The sequence below is a fragment of the Typopeltis vanoorti genome, chromosome 12 (assembly GCF_054136105.1).
Source record: "Typopeltis vanoorti isolate ZY-2024b chromosome 12, IOZ_Tvanoo_1.0, whole genome shotgun sequence".
NCBI classification, from domain to species: domain Eukaryota; kingdom Metazoa; phylum Arthropoda; class Arachnida; order Uropygi; family Thelyphonidae; genus Typopeltis; species Typopeltis vanoorti.
Genome location: NC_143560.1, coordinates 116,530,203 through 116,547,226, shown reverse-complemented (window position 1 = coordinate 116,547,226; position 17,024 = coordinate 116,530,203). Strand labels below are relative to the sequence as shown.

Below are 17,024 nucleotides of genomic sequence, written 5' to 3'. Positions count from 1 at the left end.
TCCATATGATTGAAAAAAATAAAGTCATTAATGGCAAATTACTTCACTACCTAGAGATCCACCACTTAATCAGTTATCATCAATAAGGATTCTGCCACTCTCACTCCACAGCAGATCTCCTAGCTAACCTTACCATCTTTGGACACAAACCATGACAAAGTTTGAGGAAACTCCCATGATCACTCTTGATATTTTCAAGGCATTTGATTGAGTCTGGCTTCACAATCTTCTTCTGCCCTCTGTGACTGGCCATTTATGGTGGAGATTTCCTCTCATTAGCTTTTTTCCATCAATGCTAAAGTATGTATCTCAGAACTCAGTGCTTTCACCCACATCCTTCCTGTACATCAACGACCTTCTCTTACTAACCTCAAGTCCTATTCATAGTTTTATTGATGACAGTATGTTCCATTCATCTTATTTATTCACAAAACCTAGTGCTCAAATAATTCAAACTTCCAGATCTCCTATAACAAAAGGTTTAAACACCAATTTCCTAACTACTCTCAAGTGGAATAAGAATAATTTGGAGAATTTCAATGCTATCAAATCATCCTCTCTATAGTCTCTGATTTCAAAGAAACATCTTGCTTCACTCATTCTAACTTTATGATAATCTTCTGCCTCCAAAAAACTTGGTATTCTTTTTTTTTTTTTTTTTTGGTTCTAAACATTATTTCTCTTCTGCAGTACACCTAGTACTCCTTCATGAATTCTAAATATATCTGACCTTAGACTACTCTTCTCACATTTGGATGTGGATCTGGATCCAAAACTCCCTCAGAATGCTTTGATTGTATCCAGAACATGGCTACAATGCTTAATACATTATCCCTCTTCCACTGTGGAGCAGTGCCCATGATAATTCCATGGGTACTGCTCAAATGGTCTCTGCCATTCCTCCACTTTCCTCTACTCACATACAAACACAGGCAGCCATTAGTCAACATCTATACACAGGTCCAAACTTATGGAACCAACTTCTCATCCTTTTTCTTCATTTCATCTACCTCTGTTCTTTGAAATGGCTTTCGCCATACCATTTTCTCTAATGAATGGACACAGTGCTGTCATGTCACAGGCCTTGTGACCTCTGTGTGTGTGCAGGGGGGGATTATAAAATTATAAAATAAAAGATATAAATTTTCTCCAATGAACGGACATGGCAGTGTCGTGTTACAGGCCTTGTGAACTTTCACATGTGTGTAGTATAGACATAAAATTAACAATGAAGTGCTAAATGTGCATATGGTATCAAAAAGTACATATTAAAATTTTAAAAGAAAGAGAATGAAAATGCTACTTACAGAGCATATCTTATAAGTCCTGACCAATAGGCACCAACAGTTACTGAAAACATGGCCACTATCCAAATAATTAGGAGACTGAAATCAATATTTAGTGCAGATGGTGCAAATAACAGTACACTAATGCTTGATGACATTGCCTAGAATTAGATATATTTATAATTAAAAATATAAATAATCAAAAAACAATCACCTAATAATATATATATATTTTTTTTTCTTTCAAAAAAGCATTGAATTCAGTTTTATAGTTCATAAATTTCTAGCTTCTAGAATCAAAACAAAGTACAATTAATGGACACATGAATTAAGAAGAATCAATGTTATTTAATTTAATATAATCATAAAAGTTACTGCAGATTATGAAAACAGTATGACTAATGAATGGTTTTATTATGGTAAGGTATATGCTAAAAAAAATGCAAAGTTAGAAAGCTTGAAGAGCATGGATTGCATGTCTTTGGTGAATTGAAATTCCATCCATTTACAACACAGTGCTGTTGTAAATTGATTGATGGAACACCATCAATTGATACGGCAAAATGGTAGAGCATTAGCCTCACCCAAAATACCTTGGAGTGAGCCTGGAAAGCCTAACCTATAAAAGGCACCAACCTGTCCAACAAAATGAAAACAAAAATAATATTTCAAGGCTAGCTGGAACAACCTGAGGTTGTGGAACAGAAATCCTAAGGTTGTCTGCACTAGCCCTCACATTATCTGAAGAAGAATACTGTAACCCTGTCTGGGAGAGAAGTGTGCATACTAACATCATAGATACACAGCTAAACTCTACCATGCGCACAATTAGTGGGACACTGAGAAACACCCTCCTCCTCTGGCTGCCTGTCCAATCCAGCATTGCTCCACCAAATATAAGTAGAAGACAAGCCTCAATTAAAGAATTTAATAAAGTAATGAGCAACCTGCTCCTGCCCCAGACTCTCAAAAATCCACCTAGTCTTCACCTAAAACCAAGAAACCCTTTCTGGTCAATGGACAAATTCTCTTTGGCTGCCTCACCATCAACCATCTGATACATCGAGAGAACACTGGTCCAACAACCTGCCAACAAATGGCTTATGGTTGAAGATCCCTGTGCTCCGCAGCCTGGTTTTGCTCTTCCTAGGAAGATCTGGTCATCTATCAATAGGATCAGAGCTAACCAGAGCAAATGTGGCTACTTACTACACAAATGGAAACTGTCAGACAATACTTTTTGTGACTGTTCCCCCATAGCCAAGACGACTCAGGGCAGTCATTCAGACTGCCCAAGATGCCAATTTCATGGTAACCTCCAAGACATCCATGAGGTGACAGATGAGGCCCTGGATTGGCTTTCTGGACTAGACATCGATCTAGCTGCATTGTATTCTTTTTGCCAAAAATAAATAAAGAAGAAGAATACTATCTTTGGCCTCACAATATTAGTTAATGAATGGGGAAAATATGAGTAGTACATGAGGAGCTTTGAAAAGACAGTATCTGAACATGACCTCAAAGTTTGAAGAACAAATAAAGTAGAAGTTAAATGCACATGCAACCTTATTGAGCAAAAGATCCATAAGAAGATAACGTGGAAGGAATATTGTGAGAATAAGAGTGAGAGGAGTTATGAAATATATAAAGTGCAAGCAGCCAGAAAAGTTGCAGAGGCCTAAATTGAAGAAATTTAGTCCACATAACCAATTTCTTATCTACTTTGATAAGAAATTGGCTAGGTGGACTAAATGCAACCAAAAGAATTTTATTGTTATGCTGCAAGTATAAAGAAAAAAATTAATGTAGAAGAATAACTTCACTGGATGCAAATGGCATCCTTGTATAACCAACATAACTTACACTAAAGCGACTACCAGCACACTGAATGAAGAGAGAGGTGCGTGAGGAGCAGAAGAAAGAGCTGTTGCATAACCCAGATAAAAATCCAGCAATAAGGATAGATGCAATATCAGCATAAAGGAATGTTCACCTGTATTGGCTAGGCCCTTGATAGGTTTGTATAGCTCAGGAAAGATAAGATTCCACAGGAATGGAAAGTATGTATGATAGTTCTGTTGTACAAGGATAGTGAAAATACTGATGAGTCTAACTGCCAACCTATCAGTATCTTTTGTAGCAGTTGTGAGGATTTTAGAGAAGGTGCACCTAGAAATGTTGGGTTGACAGACAAGCTATACTTTGCAAAGATCAGACTGGTAAATGAAAATGATGTTTTAGCAATTTCCACACATCTTATAATAACGTTATGGTTGAGTTGGATAAAGGTAATGGATAAAATATGATACCGCTGGACTTTGCTAAGGTATTTGATAGGATACCACAGCTTTTCATGTGGTATCCTATCAAATACCTTAATGGACGTAAAAACTGGACTTGGATAAGTGGATGGAAAGATAGGTATCAAGAAGTGGTGTATATATATATATATTAGGATAACCAAGCAATTTTATATGCTTGGTTATTTTAGCTCCTAATCCCAAGTATGCAAACAATTAAGTTTGCGCCTGAAACAAAGTTCAAGACTTGAACTTTGTTTTCAGGCGCAAACTTAATTGTTTGCATACTTGGGATTAGGAGCTAAAATAACCAAGCATATAAAATTGCTTGGTTATCCTAATATACAATATACCCAAGTTAAAAATTTATTCCCATATATATATATATATATATATATATATATAATGTGTTGTGAATTTGCAGTGTACCCAAGGGATCAGAACATGGTTCTTTGTTGCTCAATCTATACATTAATGATATTGGGAACATATCCTGTCAGGTCCTCACAGAAGATGATCAGATAGCATTGCTGATGATGCAAAGACAGGCAGGGTGTCAGTAGTACTGATATTATTTTCCTCCAAATTAATCTATTATCTGTCAAGACTCCAATACTGTTGGATCACATATTTCTTACTTCTAAGGCACATTTTACTATAACAATCCTCCTAGATCCCGGTTTTCCTCTGGGTTCTAATCCTGCCATTCTGAAAACAAACAAAAAAAAAAAAAAAAAAAAAAAACCACTAATTTTGCTCAACTCTATCCCATTCTATTTAAGTGACCAAACCACCTGAGATTAGCTCAGATCACACATTCCTGAATGCTAACAACATCAGGTTCCTTCCCAATATCCTCAGTTATAATGATTCTGACACTGATGCATCTCTTCACTCTCATATCTTTCTCAGAACGCTTACAACTGTGGTCTCCAGCCTCTGATCAACTGTTTTACTTCTAACCCAGCTGTCAGATCCACAAACACTGTCTTGTATAAAGTTAGTTTTTAACTTCTAGCTCTAATTTCTCCTTCCATATAAATTTATTCAGTTGACTCCCCACTATACCAGCATTGCTAATTCCATTGTCAATTTCCATATTAATGTTATTATATAATTAATATTAAAACAAGTAAAACAACATCAATTTTAAAAAATGTTTTACAGGATTCCATTCAGGATGCAGTTGATGTTTTTGATGTTCCTGCATAGCTTCCAAGCCTTTGTCTTTTTGTTGCTCTTTTCATACTAAATTTATTAGCAGTAACTAAATTGAATAACTGCTAACAAATTTAGTATGAAAAGAGCAACAAAAAGACAAAGGCTTGGAAGCTAGACAGGAACATCAAAAACATCAACTGCATTCTGAATGGAATCCTGTAAAACAGGTAAAACATTTTTAATATTGATGTTGTTTTACTTGTTTTAATATTAATTATAAAATAACATTAATATGGAAATAGACAATGGAATTAGCAATGCTGGTATAGTGGGGAGTCAACTGAATAAATTTATATGGAAGGAGAAATTAGAGCTAGAAGTTAGAAACTAGCTTTATACAAGACAATGTTTGTGGATCTGAGAGCTGGGTTAGAAGTAAAACAGTTCACCAGAGGCTGGAGATCACAGTTGCAAGAGTTCTGCAGAGTTGTATTGGATTTATTTAGGTATATAACATCATATGCATACAGTAAGAAAAAACTGAGATAAATACCCCATCTTTGATATCAAGTTCAATGCTACTTTCCTTCATAATGTGATCCATATATATGATGAATAACAGTGGAGATAATGTGCACTCTTGCATCACACCTGATTTTACACCAAACCCCTATGTGTTTTCTAGATCCACCAAACTTAAGACAGATCCTTGTTATATTCCATGATTTCTTAACTATCTTAAAGTGAAATTCTGATACAGACAATCTCCATTTTGCCTGAACCCACTTTCTTCTTCTCCAAGTTTCCCCTTGACCAAATTTTTAACCTTTAAAAAGTATGCTTGCATAAATCTTACCAGAAACAATCAGTAGGGAAAAGTGTAATTTTCACATTGTTTATTCCCATCTTTATAGATGGATGACAACTCTACTCTACTTCTCCTTATCATCAGGCCTTCTGAATGATGCAGCGTAAAATTTTTATTCCATATATTTGAGCATTTCTGATCTAGTATTGTTCATTAGATCTTTCCACATTTCAGGTTTTTGAAAGCTTTTTCTACTTGAAGTATTGATATGTACTACTGAATGCATTCTTTTGAATGTTTTCTACCCGTTTTTTTTCACCCAATAATCTCCAAAATATTTTGCCACTTTTCTGATATTTTCTATCAGAAAATCAGCATGTGCCCTGAGAGAATACACTTTTCTCTGTATTCTCTCAGAGCAGATGCTGATTTTCTTGCCAGGAACTTTCGACATGCTTTCTTCTTTTCCCTGCATCTTCACACTTTCGGGTCCACCATGAAGTTTCTTATTTTTTTTTGATCAACCTCACAACATGCCTCTCTGGCTGAATTAATCAATGTTTTCTTCAGGTTTTTGACTGCATCTTCAAGGTCTGGTTCTTGTTATCAAATTTGTCTAACAAATTTGACACGAAGAAAACCAGATCCTGGAGATTGTTGTCAAATTTGTTCTATACTGTTTGTGTATTTGAGTCTATAGTTCACTTCTGAAAATTAATGGATATAGAATGGCTTAAATATAGTGTATCAAGAGGCAATGCATGCTTCCTACATGCTGGAAGATATGTTTTTTATAAACTACTATTTATATATATACAGCAATAACTTGCATAGTCCGGTTTTAAATCCCAAAAAATTAGTACACAAAATTATTTTTTTTATACATAAATATTCGGTTTTTTCCCTTTATACAGTCAAGTCTATTTTTGTGCGGTTTTAAAGTTACGAGAAACGATATTTCAATTTTTTCAGAGGTTCCTCGTTGTATATGTATGTACCTAGACTCTGAGAGAATGTAAATGCGGCATTACGTTCAACGTTTTAATGTGTAAGCTACGTATAGTACGAGTAAGCAGTGGACGTTTGTGAACTTTAATGTTGAATTAACTTCTATGTCTATCAGTTTTTGATGCGCAAATCTACAGTAAAGTTGATTTGTGATAATTCAATTTTTAATCCATTTAAAAAACTACATGAGTCCAAAATGAAAAAAATGTGAAAGTGATTCTGTCACCAAGAAATGTAAATGGCTCACTTTAGAACAAAAGCTCGATATAATCAAGCTTCATGAAGAAGGTGCATCCTTTTGCAAAAATAGGAGGTGAAAAAGGAATGGACAAGTCATCAGTTCAAAAACTTATCAAAAAACAAGATCAATACAAATCGCAAGGTATGGCTACAGCTTCTTATTTATCAAAAATAGTGACTAAAACCAGAAGCACTCGAATAGTAAATATGGAGCGGCTATTATCCATATGGATAGAAGACTTAATTCAAAAGTAAGTTGTTCCACTTAGTCAAATGGAAATTCAAGCCCAAGCATTAAGTCTCTTTACAATGACCTGAAGATTATTGATGATATAGAAAATGAAGGTGAGGGAACTAGTGAAAATTTTATGGCAAGTCGTGGGTGGTTTTTCATTTTAAGCAATGAACTGGTATTCACAATGTTCGTATTGCTGGTGAATCTGCCAGTGCAGATAAAGAGGCTGCTTTAAGATATCGAAGGAATTGAGTGAAATCATACAAAAAGGTGGCTACAAGGATGAACAAATATTTAACGTTGATGAAACGAGATTATTCTGGAAAAAGTTACTGTCAAGCACTTTTATAGCAGCCAATGAAAAGTCATGCCCTGGATATAAAATTTCAAAAGACTGTATCACACTGTTATTAGGTGGAAATGCAGTAGGGGATTTCAAATTAAAACCAATGCTTGTGTACCATGCAGAAAATCCTATAGCTCTTAAAAATGTATCAAAAAAAATAATTTCCCAGTGTTGTGGAGTTCAAATAAGAAAGCAAAATAAGAAAGAAATAAGGTCACAAGAGTTTTATTTGAAGGTTGGTTCACCAACTATTTTTGCCCTACAACAGAACGTTATTGCAGAGAAAAACGATTACATTTTAAGATTTTATTGACCTTAGATAATGCCCCCAGTCATCCGACTGGTCTTTGTGATTTAAATGAAAATGTACAAATAACTTTTCTTTCACCAAATACGACGTCGGTGATCCAACCAATGGATCAGGGTGTCACCGGAACATTTAAGGACTATATTTGCGCCACACCTTTTTGCTAGCCATAAAAGCTACAACAGGAGAAAATGCACCTAACTTTAACAGAATTTTGGAATAGCTACACCATCAGAAACATTATCGAAAATATAGACATGAATTAATAGCAAGCAATATGAGAGCGGTATGGAAACATATCATACCACACTGTGCAAATGATTTCATTGGTTTTGAAACTCATTTTGCTGAAGTCACTAATAGCATAGTGGAAATTGGACAGCAACTTGGTTTCAAAGAGTTAGATTCTGTCAACGTAATTGAGTGCATTGAATCGAACACTAATGAACTGGATAATGAAACACTTATTAACATGGATGAACAACGAGCTTATGAAGAGCGGGAGGACAACTTAGACAACAACGACTGTGTTGAAGTGCCTGCACGAGAATTAACAACTGAACAACTATCAAAAATTATTGGAATGGTTGAAACCTTGTCAGAGCATATTATGGAAGTTGATCTCAATATTGAACGTAGCCTTACAATTTGCCGAACGATAAACAATGCGATTCGTTGCTACTAAGAAATGTATGAAGAGAAAAAAACCAAAGAATAAAAACGTGCAATATTGCAATTTTTAGAGAATCAGTCCGGGATATAGGTGGAACCAATTACTCGGACTATGCGAGGTATTGATGTACTTGGATGTCATTAAGACACAAAAAAGAATTTTAATACTTAAAATACTTCTTTGTCTTATCAATATTTGAAAGGAACATGGCATATATATTGGAAATGGCATGGTTTTGCTGCTTAGTTTCCATGTTTCAATAGTCTTAAGAAACTGAAAGGTATTTGTTATAACTTGTTAAGCAAAAAAAACAAGGTAGTAAAACACACAAACATATGTAGCACCAGAGGCAATTTTACTAAGTAAATTTGTATTTTAATTTTATTCACCTGATGTTTTTACATATTATAACTAATATAATTCGATAATTATAGTAGATGAAGATAGGACTCAGATTACTGAAATATAGAAAATAAATGTTCAAATAAAAAATCAGGAGTATATATATCAAATGTTTCTTTCAAAAAGGTTGAGTATATGTAATTACTTTTGCTACTGGTGTATCATTGAATAACTTGCATACATACTAGCAGCACGGCTGATTCCATTCCCTAAATTAAGCAAAGTTCTGTAAAAGATCATATGCTACGATAGCATATGATAATAGTAAATTAATTTTAAAATTCATGCGATTCCTTAATAAAAATCAAAGCAGATACAAGTCTGACAGCTGAGTGGGTAATATCTTCATTATCCAACGAATAGGCTTCAAATCTCATTGTAGCATGGATAAAATAGAAAACTAATCCAGATGGGGTTTCCATTAAATATACAGTAGGTTACTAATGTTTTGTGAGAGATGCACATAAACAAAACATGAATCTTCAACGTAGTGAAATCCTCTGTGTGTTACTGTTACATGATGCCACTGTTAAATAATGAGTGTATACACAAACACTCTATTGTTAAAAACCATCTACTGCTGATTTGGGATACTGCTATCCTTTGCATTTGGAGATTAAATAATATTCTTGGCTCTCATTGATAAGGTTTTAATGATTCTTCTTCTTCTTCTTCTGGTGATTACCAATCACTGGGATCTAAGTATTGAGTCATTAAGAAGTTTGTTTATCTTAGTGCGATTACAAAAAATTAGTCTTATTCATAATATAAATTTGATGCTCATGTAAGATTTGTGCTTTAAAGATACTGTTGAGATTAATAGTCTACTTCACGTTTCAAGCGAAGTATGTATATATGTATTCATCAAGCACTGCTAAATACGAGGTTGGTCTGAAAAGTTCTCAGTCTAACAATGAAAAAACTAATTTATAATTTCAAAATTATTATTATTTTTTAACATAATCTCCCTTAAGACTAATACATTTATTCCAGTGATGCTCCAGCACCATTATCCCATCCCTGTAGTGGTTCTCAGTAAGATATGCAAAATACCCCCTCTACAGCTGCAATCACCTCTTGATTTGAAGAAAAATGCTGACCAGCGAGGAAGACTTTTTGTTTTGGGAAGAGATAAAAGTCAGAGGAAGCCAAATCTGGGGAATAGGGTGGATGTTCCAACAATTCATAGTGGAGATCTTTTAATTTTCCCACTGCCAAAACCCCTTTGTGGGCAAGTGCATTGTCCTGATGAAAGATAATTTTTTTTCTTCTGCAAACAGGATCTTTTCTCACGAATATTTTCGTCCAGTCTGGTTAAAAGATCGGAATAATATTCCCCGGTTATTGTTTTACCCTTTTCAAAATAATTAATAAGCAAAATGCCTTTGGCATACCAAAACGCCGATGGCATGACCTTTCCTGCTGATGAAACCGACTATGTCTCTATTGGTGCTGAACAACCGGCTTCTGTCCACTGTTTTGACTGCTGTTTGGATTCTGGTGTGTAATGGTGAATCCGAGTCTCATTCTTAGTAATAAATCGACAAATCAGTTTTATTCTTGTTAAAACGCTCCAAACACTGTTCAGATTTTCATGCAAGTGCGTTTTTCATCCGCTGTGAGCAAGTGCGGCACCCATCTTGCTCAAAGCTTATTCATTTGCAATTCTTCATGCAAAATATATCCTACACATTCTTTTGAAATGCCTATAGTCTCAACAATTTCATGCCTTTTGACTCGCCGGTCATCCACTACCATATCGTGCACTTGATCAACGATATCTGGTGTTGTTACATTTTTTTGGATGTCCTTCACATGGATCATCTTCAAGGCTGTGAAGATGATCCATGTTTAAACTCGGCAGCCCATAAACTTTTATGAACTTTGAATAAATTACTTTTGCCATTAAACCTTTTTTACAAAGAATTTTATAACTGCACGATACTAAATTTTATCTATTTCAAGAGGTACAAACAATACTTTTGCTTCAGACATAAAACAAACTACTTGATAGAATGACTTGCAATTTCACATGGATGCTTATGACAGATGTACCAACTTAGAAAAAAAATCTTGCCGATAGTGTTGTCATCTGTTGTCGAGACAGAGCTTTTCAGACCACCCTCGTGTGTGTGTGTGTGTGTGTGTGTGTGTGTAAAAAAATGGAAAACAGACCTTTAGCCTCTGCACAGAATTTTCAGATATCAATGCCACAGTTATATTGACTCCTTCGGCTGCAGATCTATTTACATCAATGTGACCCTGTATGAAAGAAACAGTTTCTATCAATTTTGTCAATTAATCACAATTAAATAAGATTCTTTAACATAATCACCATGATGCATAGTTTGTCATTTCATAAACTTACAGAAATTTATATAACTTCGAAATATATTAACATTAATCTTATTGAACTGATGGCCTGTAGAAAAATAAACATTTTTACTCTTCTGCTAAAATTCTAAGCAAGCAATTTGAAGTTTTCCAGCAAAAATCAGATTTTTTTTTTTTTTTTTTCCATGCAATAAGGAACTAGTTTACTTTCAGATATTTTATGGGAAACTGAACTGTTATGTGATACCAAGAATGTTAGGGTAGTACTTATAAAACAGCATCATTACAATGCAATATCCCTATTATTAAAACTATGAAATAAAATATAAATAGGTTAAGATTTGAGAATCAAATGTACAATCAAATTTATTGACTTCTTTATTGACATAGTATACGACTAGTACTACGCTAATATACATATATTAGCGTAGTACTACGCTACATAATACATACCACATCACTAGGTGCTTCTAAAAGTATTCCCAATCCTCCGGCTTTATATACAACTTGTGCCTGGTCTGCAACACTACAATTCCTATATTTTGAAAGGACAATTTTTCCATCAAATTTCTGTGAGCTTGGAAAATTACAAAAATCTGCCAAAGTTTCATTTTGAAGTACGTGGGGCTCCTGGAGAGAAAGAGATTAATATTACTCAGCTAATTTTATATATTACTGTATCTGAATAATTTCTTCAATTTTTCACTTGAAAACATGAAACAATTTTTTTTTTTTTTTTTTTTTTTTACATTTATTTTTTTTAGTCCTTAGGATTGTAATCTTGACTACAATCTTTAGGATTTATGCATTCAAAACCAAACAAAAGCGAATAGGCACAAGAAGACAAGCAAGTCAACTGCCCATTCTGCCATTAACAGGCTGTGGGTATAAATCATTGTGAGAGATGTTTGTGAAAGTCATTAAGTAATAGACGATTTGCACAGCCTGATTACACGAGTCTGTGAAAATCATATATTTGCAAAATTCTACTCTAATCATCATAGATAAGATTAAAATAACTTCAAGTATATTTTGTCTCCAGTATAATATGTTATGGTTTGACAAAGCTTTTGTGGATGGGATTCTCACATAAGTAAGATCTCAAACTGAGAACCTGTAATCCCTCCATTCATTCCCACTACAGAAAATCCAGAAAAATCAGTCATTGAAAATATAGAAAACTATTTGAATTTCCATTACCTAATCTCTTAAGCAAACAGTTTGTAAGACAAAGATTTGTATGTTATAAGTTGTTAAACGTTTTTAACCTGCATATATGTTTTGTGATATTTTCAGTGTTAAGTGCATACCAGTTATGCTATTATTATTCTTTTATTTATTTTTATGTGGTTCTCACCCACGAAAAGTTATTAGTAAACTTAGTCTTGAGTAAATTTGAATTTCATATTGAAAAGAATAACATGTAAGAAAGTTTTAAAGTGAATAAAAGTTGAGCAGCTCTCAGATGTGAACTATAGACTAAAATACACAAAGATTATTGAACAAAAAATGAAAGAGTTTGAGAACAGGAATCAAACCTTGGAGATTCAGTGGCAAACTCTGAAGAAAACATTGATTGATTCTGCCAGAGAGGCATGTGGTGAGGTTGTCTGCAAGGATAAAAAAATCAGAACTCCCTGGTGGACACAGGAAGTTAAAGAGGCAGTGAAGGAAAAGAAGAAAGCATATCAAAAGTTCCTGTCAAATAAGTCAGCTTGTGCTCGTAGAGAATACAGAGACAAATGCAAGAATGCTAAACACTGTGTAAAACTAGCTAAACAAAAGTCATGGGAGGCCTTTGACAAGAATATAGAAAATAAATATCAAGAAGGTGGCAAAATATTCTGAAGGTTGTTGAAGAAGCTTAGGAATGGAGGAAAGAGTGCTGTAAAAGGAGTTAGAGATGATAAAGGTGACATGAAAACATGAGAAAAAGATATCCTTGAAGTATGGAGTAATTACTTTGAAAAACTGCTAAATGAAACAAGCAGTGATGACAGCATAGTGATAAAAAAACACTGACCAGGCATGCAGTCAGGAATACATATCCATACTTGAAGTAGAAAAAGCCATCAAAGGCTTGAAATGTGGAAAGGCAGCAGGAGTAGATGATATTCGACCAGAAATGCTGAAGTAAGGTGGTAGAAGAGGCTTACAGTGACTGCACTGCACAGTTCAGAAAGCCTGGACAGAGGGACGAATTCCCGATGATTGGAGTAGAGCTCTCATAGTACCCATATATAAAAAGGGAAATAAAACTGAATGTGAGAATTACAGAGGTATTTCCCTACTGAGTGTTCCTGGCAAGATCTATGCAAGTATACTTGAGAAACGGTTGAGAAGAATTGTGGAAGAAAAGCTTGGTGAAGAAAGAACAAGCTGGATTCAGGCCAAATAGAGGCCTGTCAGGATCAGATCTTCACTTTACGACAAATAGTCGAGAAAGCATGGGAATATAACAGAGATCTGTATTAAGTTTTGTCGATTTGGAAAAGGCATATGACAGGGTGCCAAGAGAGAAGCTATTCAATACACTACAGTTATATGGTGTCAATGGGGCATTATATCAAGCAATACTTAGTTTTTATTTGAGTTGTAAGTCAGCAGTTAGAATTGAAGGAAGTACAGGAAGATGGTTTAATGTTAAATCTGGTGTGAGAACAAGGAATTGTCCCCTCTGTTATTCATTATCTATATGGATCACATTATGAAGGAAAGTGGTTTTAAACATGATATCAAAACTGGATATGTTAATGTCAGCTCTTTGCTTTATGTGGATGATGTTATACTTCTAAATAAATCAGTTACAAGTCTGCAAGATTCCCTGACTAAATTGAATAACTGTTGTGATAGGTATGGTATGAAGGTCAGCAATAAAAAGACAAAAATAATGAAAATAGGCAGAATCATTGAAAATGTCAACTGTGTTGTGAATGGAGAACCTGTGGAACAAGTGAAACATTTCAGCTACTTAGGCACGATTTTTACTGAAGATGGTAAATTAAATATAGAAATAGACAACAGAATCAGCAAAGCTGGTATGGTAGGAAGTCAATTGAATAAATTCATATGGAATAAGAGAGAAATTAGTCAGAACACTAAATTAGCTGTATACAAGACAGTGTTCAAAACAGTTTTAAATTATGGATCTGAGAGCTTGGTCAGAAGTAAAACAATTGACCAAAGACTAGAGACTGCAGATATGAGAATCCTGAGAAAGATTATAGGCGTGAACAGATGTCATCAATGGCAATATCATATTAAAAACGAGGATATTAGGAAAGAACTTGACATTGTCAACATCCAGGAATGTGTTAGCAGAGCTAATCTCAGGTGGTATGGTCACTTAAACAGAATGGGAGAAGAAAGATTAGCAAAACAAGTGTTCTCTGCCCGGTTGGCAGCAAAACAACCCAGAGGAAGACCAAGATATAGGTGGATTGATACGGTACAAAGTGCCTTAGACGTTAGAAATATAAGAACTGATAATGTTGGAGTCTTGACAAGTAACAGACTGATTCGGAGGAAAATTGTAGATAAGAAGTTAGTAATGATGTAATATTTTTCATGTAGTACTATCATATCCTGTACACCCCTTGAGGGTACATGGCAGGAATTTGATGATGATGATATTTTTTGTAATTTTTAAATTTATTTTTGCAAAGTCCCAAAATCCTGCCCTAAAAACCAAACATGGAACTTTTTCAAGCCACTTAAAGCTTTCAATAAGTGAGGCAGTGGTCAAATACAGGCAATGAAATTCATCTCCTACCTAAAGACAATCACCAATATCCATGACCTGTTAGTTGGAGAGCGGATACACTAATCACTTAGCTAACCAGGCTGACAAATATTGGATGTATTCACAAGAGCCATCCTTTTGCAGTTTTTGCAGATTTTACACAAGAAAATCTTCTAGTACATTTCTTTCAATCAAAACAGTTAGGTCTCTAAAACCATGCTCTTGTGGGTAGATTCATCTTCTTTTCTAGAAACTTACACAATTTTGCATTACTTTCAATATACTCAAAGACCTCAGGCCTAGTCCCCTTCTGTATCTCCTTATTTTGGTTTTAACATACTTTAAACATTTTTTGGGGGAAAAATATTTTATTCATAATCATTCTTAATTAACTGATGGCAAAGAACACATTACTGGAGTCTGGGTTAGCCACTGGAAAATTAAAATTTATGGTCAGCTATGCAGAGGAAAACCAAAATATAGGTGAATTGATGCAATTAATAGTACAATCAGATCAAAATAAGATCTGACAATATCAGAAATCTGGAAAAAAAAAAAATAAAATAAATAAAAAAAAAATTAAAAAAAAATAACTTTGAAGAAATTGAGAATATGAAGCTAGTAATAATGAAAAATTTAGAGAGTATAACAAGGGCCCAATAAATATAACTTAAATCTACTAACCCAAAGTATCCGTGGTCTACTTTATATAAATATTATTATTATAAGTGATGTTAAAAAAAACCAAATGTTATATTGACAAAACAAAGTAATATATTCTTCAACTCTCACTAGATATTACACGTAATTATACAGAAATATGCATTCTTTAATGTGGCATTTAAAATGTATGCCACAACACAATTGTTCATAATGAAGGGCGAAATTTATATAAATTACCATGAATAATAATTTAACAGGAGAGACGATAAAATTCATGAAAACAAGAGTCAGCAGAGCCAGACTCACTTTACGTGAAACACTCAATCACATGATCCAGTCTTTGATTTCAAGATGATTGTATTTATTATATAATAATATTAAAAAGAGTGTGTTATATAAAATTTTTAAGCATTTAATTATACTTAAGCTATTTCATATTGTGATCTGTGAAAATAAGCTTAGGACAATACTATAATACAGTTATGACCTACTTAAAGGGTAAAGGCATTGGAAGAATAAAACATATAGATGCACTACAGTATTTAATTAGATTGCATCAATTTTAATTTTGGGAGTTTTATAATTATAGGTTTATTTTTCTATGAAATTATATTATAAGAAAAGCAATTTTGTCTTTAAATAACACATTATCTACTACATGTGTCATACATACTGTATATATGTGTAAGGTTAATACTGAACTAAATGAATGCATTGATTTGATTAAAAATTTATTAGAAATAACTGCAATTTAATTTAAATACAGGGTAATTATAATTAAAGTTCATCTTTTGAAGGGCTGTAACTGGGTAACTACTCAGTAGAAATTTAATATTTAACATGATGAGATGTGTGGCAATGGAATTTCATTTTGCACAAAAACCAATGTTAGTTCTAAAAGTTGCCGCTAGGGAAATACATGGCACTGTAATACTGTAGTGCAGGAGTGATCAACCTTTTACGTTCCATGTGCCAATTTTTTTATGTACGAGTTCAGATGTGCCATATAACTCTTGTACCCTTAAAAACTCCCCTGTAAAAGTATGTTAATATAGACATGATATATTGATTTAACATAAAAACAAAATACACATTACTTAATGAGATGTTTGAGTCCATTTTGATTTTGCCAAGCTTTTAATGTTTGGAGTTAAATTAGTTATTAGCATTAGCTTCAGTTTTCCTTCTATTTCAGTCTGATGTGTTTTATAGTGTTTAAGATCATGTCTTTTTTTATGCGAGTAAGTGTTTTTGCCAACAATGCACAATCGTTTTACTGAGAGATTGACTATAAATAAGAACTCATTTTCCCACTGTTCATTGGATTCATGCTTACTATCACCTTCTGTTTTCCTTTTGCAGTGTGATGGGTAACTGAATGTAAAAACAAGCTTAATTTTCGAAAAAGTACAAAACTGCAAATGCTCACAAAAGACATATAAAGACCAACTCTGTAGCACGAGTTTCAACTGCAAACTGACTGACAAAAACCTGTGACACACCGCTGTTGCAAAAGCTT

The 17,024-nt window shown here is 33.9% G+C and overlaps 1 protein-coding gene across 1 annotated transcript in view; it reads right to left on the bottom strand.

Moving 5' to 3' along the window:
• Positions 1-17,024, bottom strand: part of LOC150101162 (signal peptide peptidase-like 2B) — a 183,884-nt gene that overhangs the window by 138,086 nt on the left and 28,774 nt on the right. The window contains exons 3-5 of the mRNA XM_090401377.1: positions 11,554-11,730; positions 10,942-11,028; positions 1,308-1,447 (exon numbers count right to left, since the gene is read on the bottom strand). Coding sequence (XP_090257503.1) covers positions 1,308-1,447; positions 10,942-11,028; positions 11,554-11,730 — 404 coding nt within the window. The remainder of the gene's footprint in view (positions 1-1,307; positions 1,448-10,941; positions 11,029-11,553; positions 11,731-17,024) is intronic.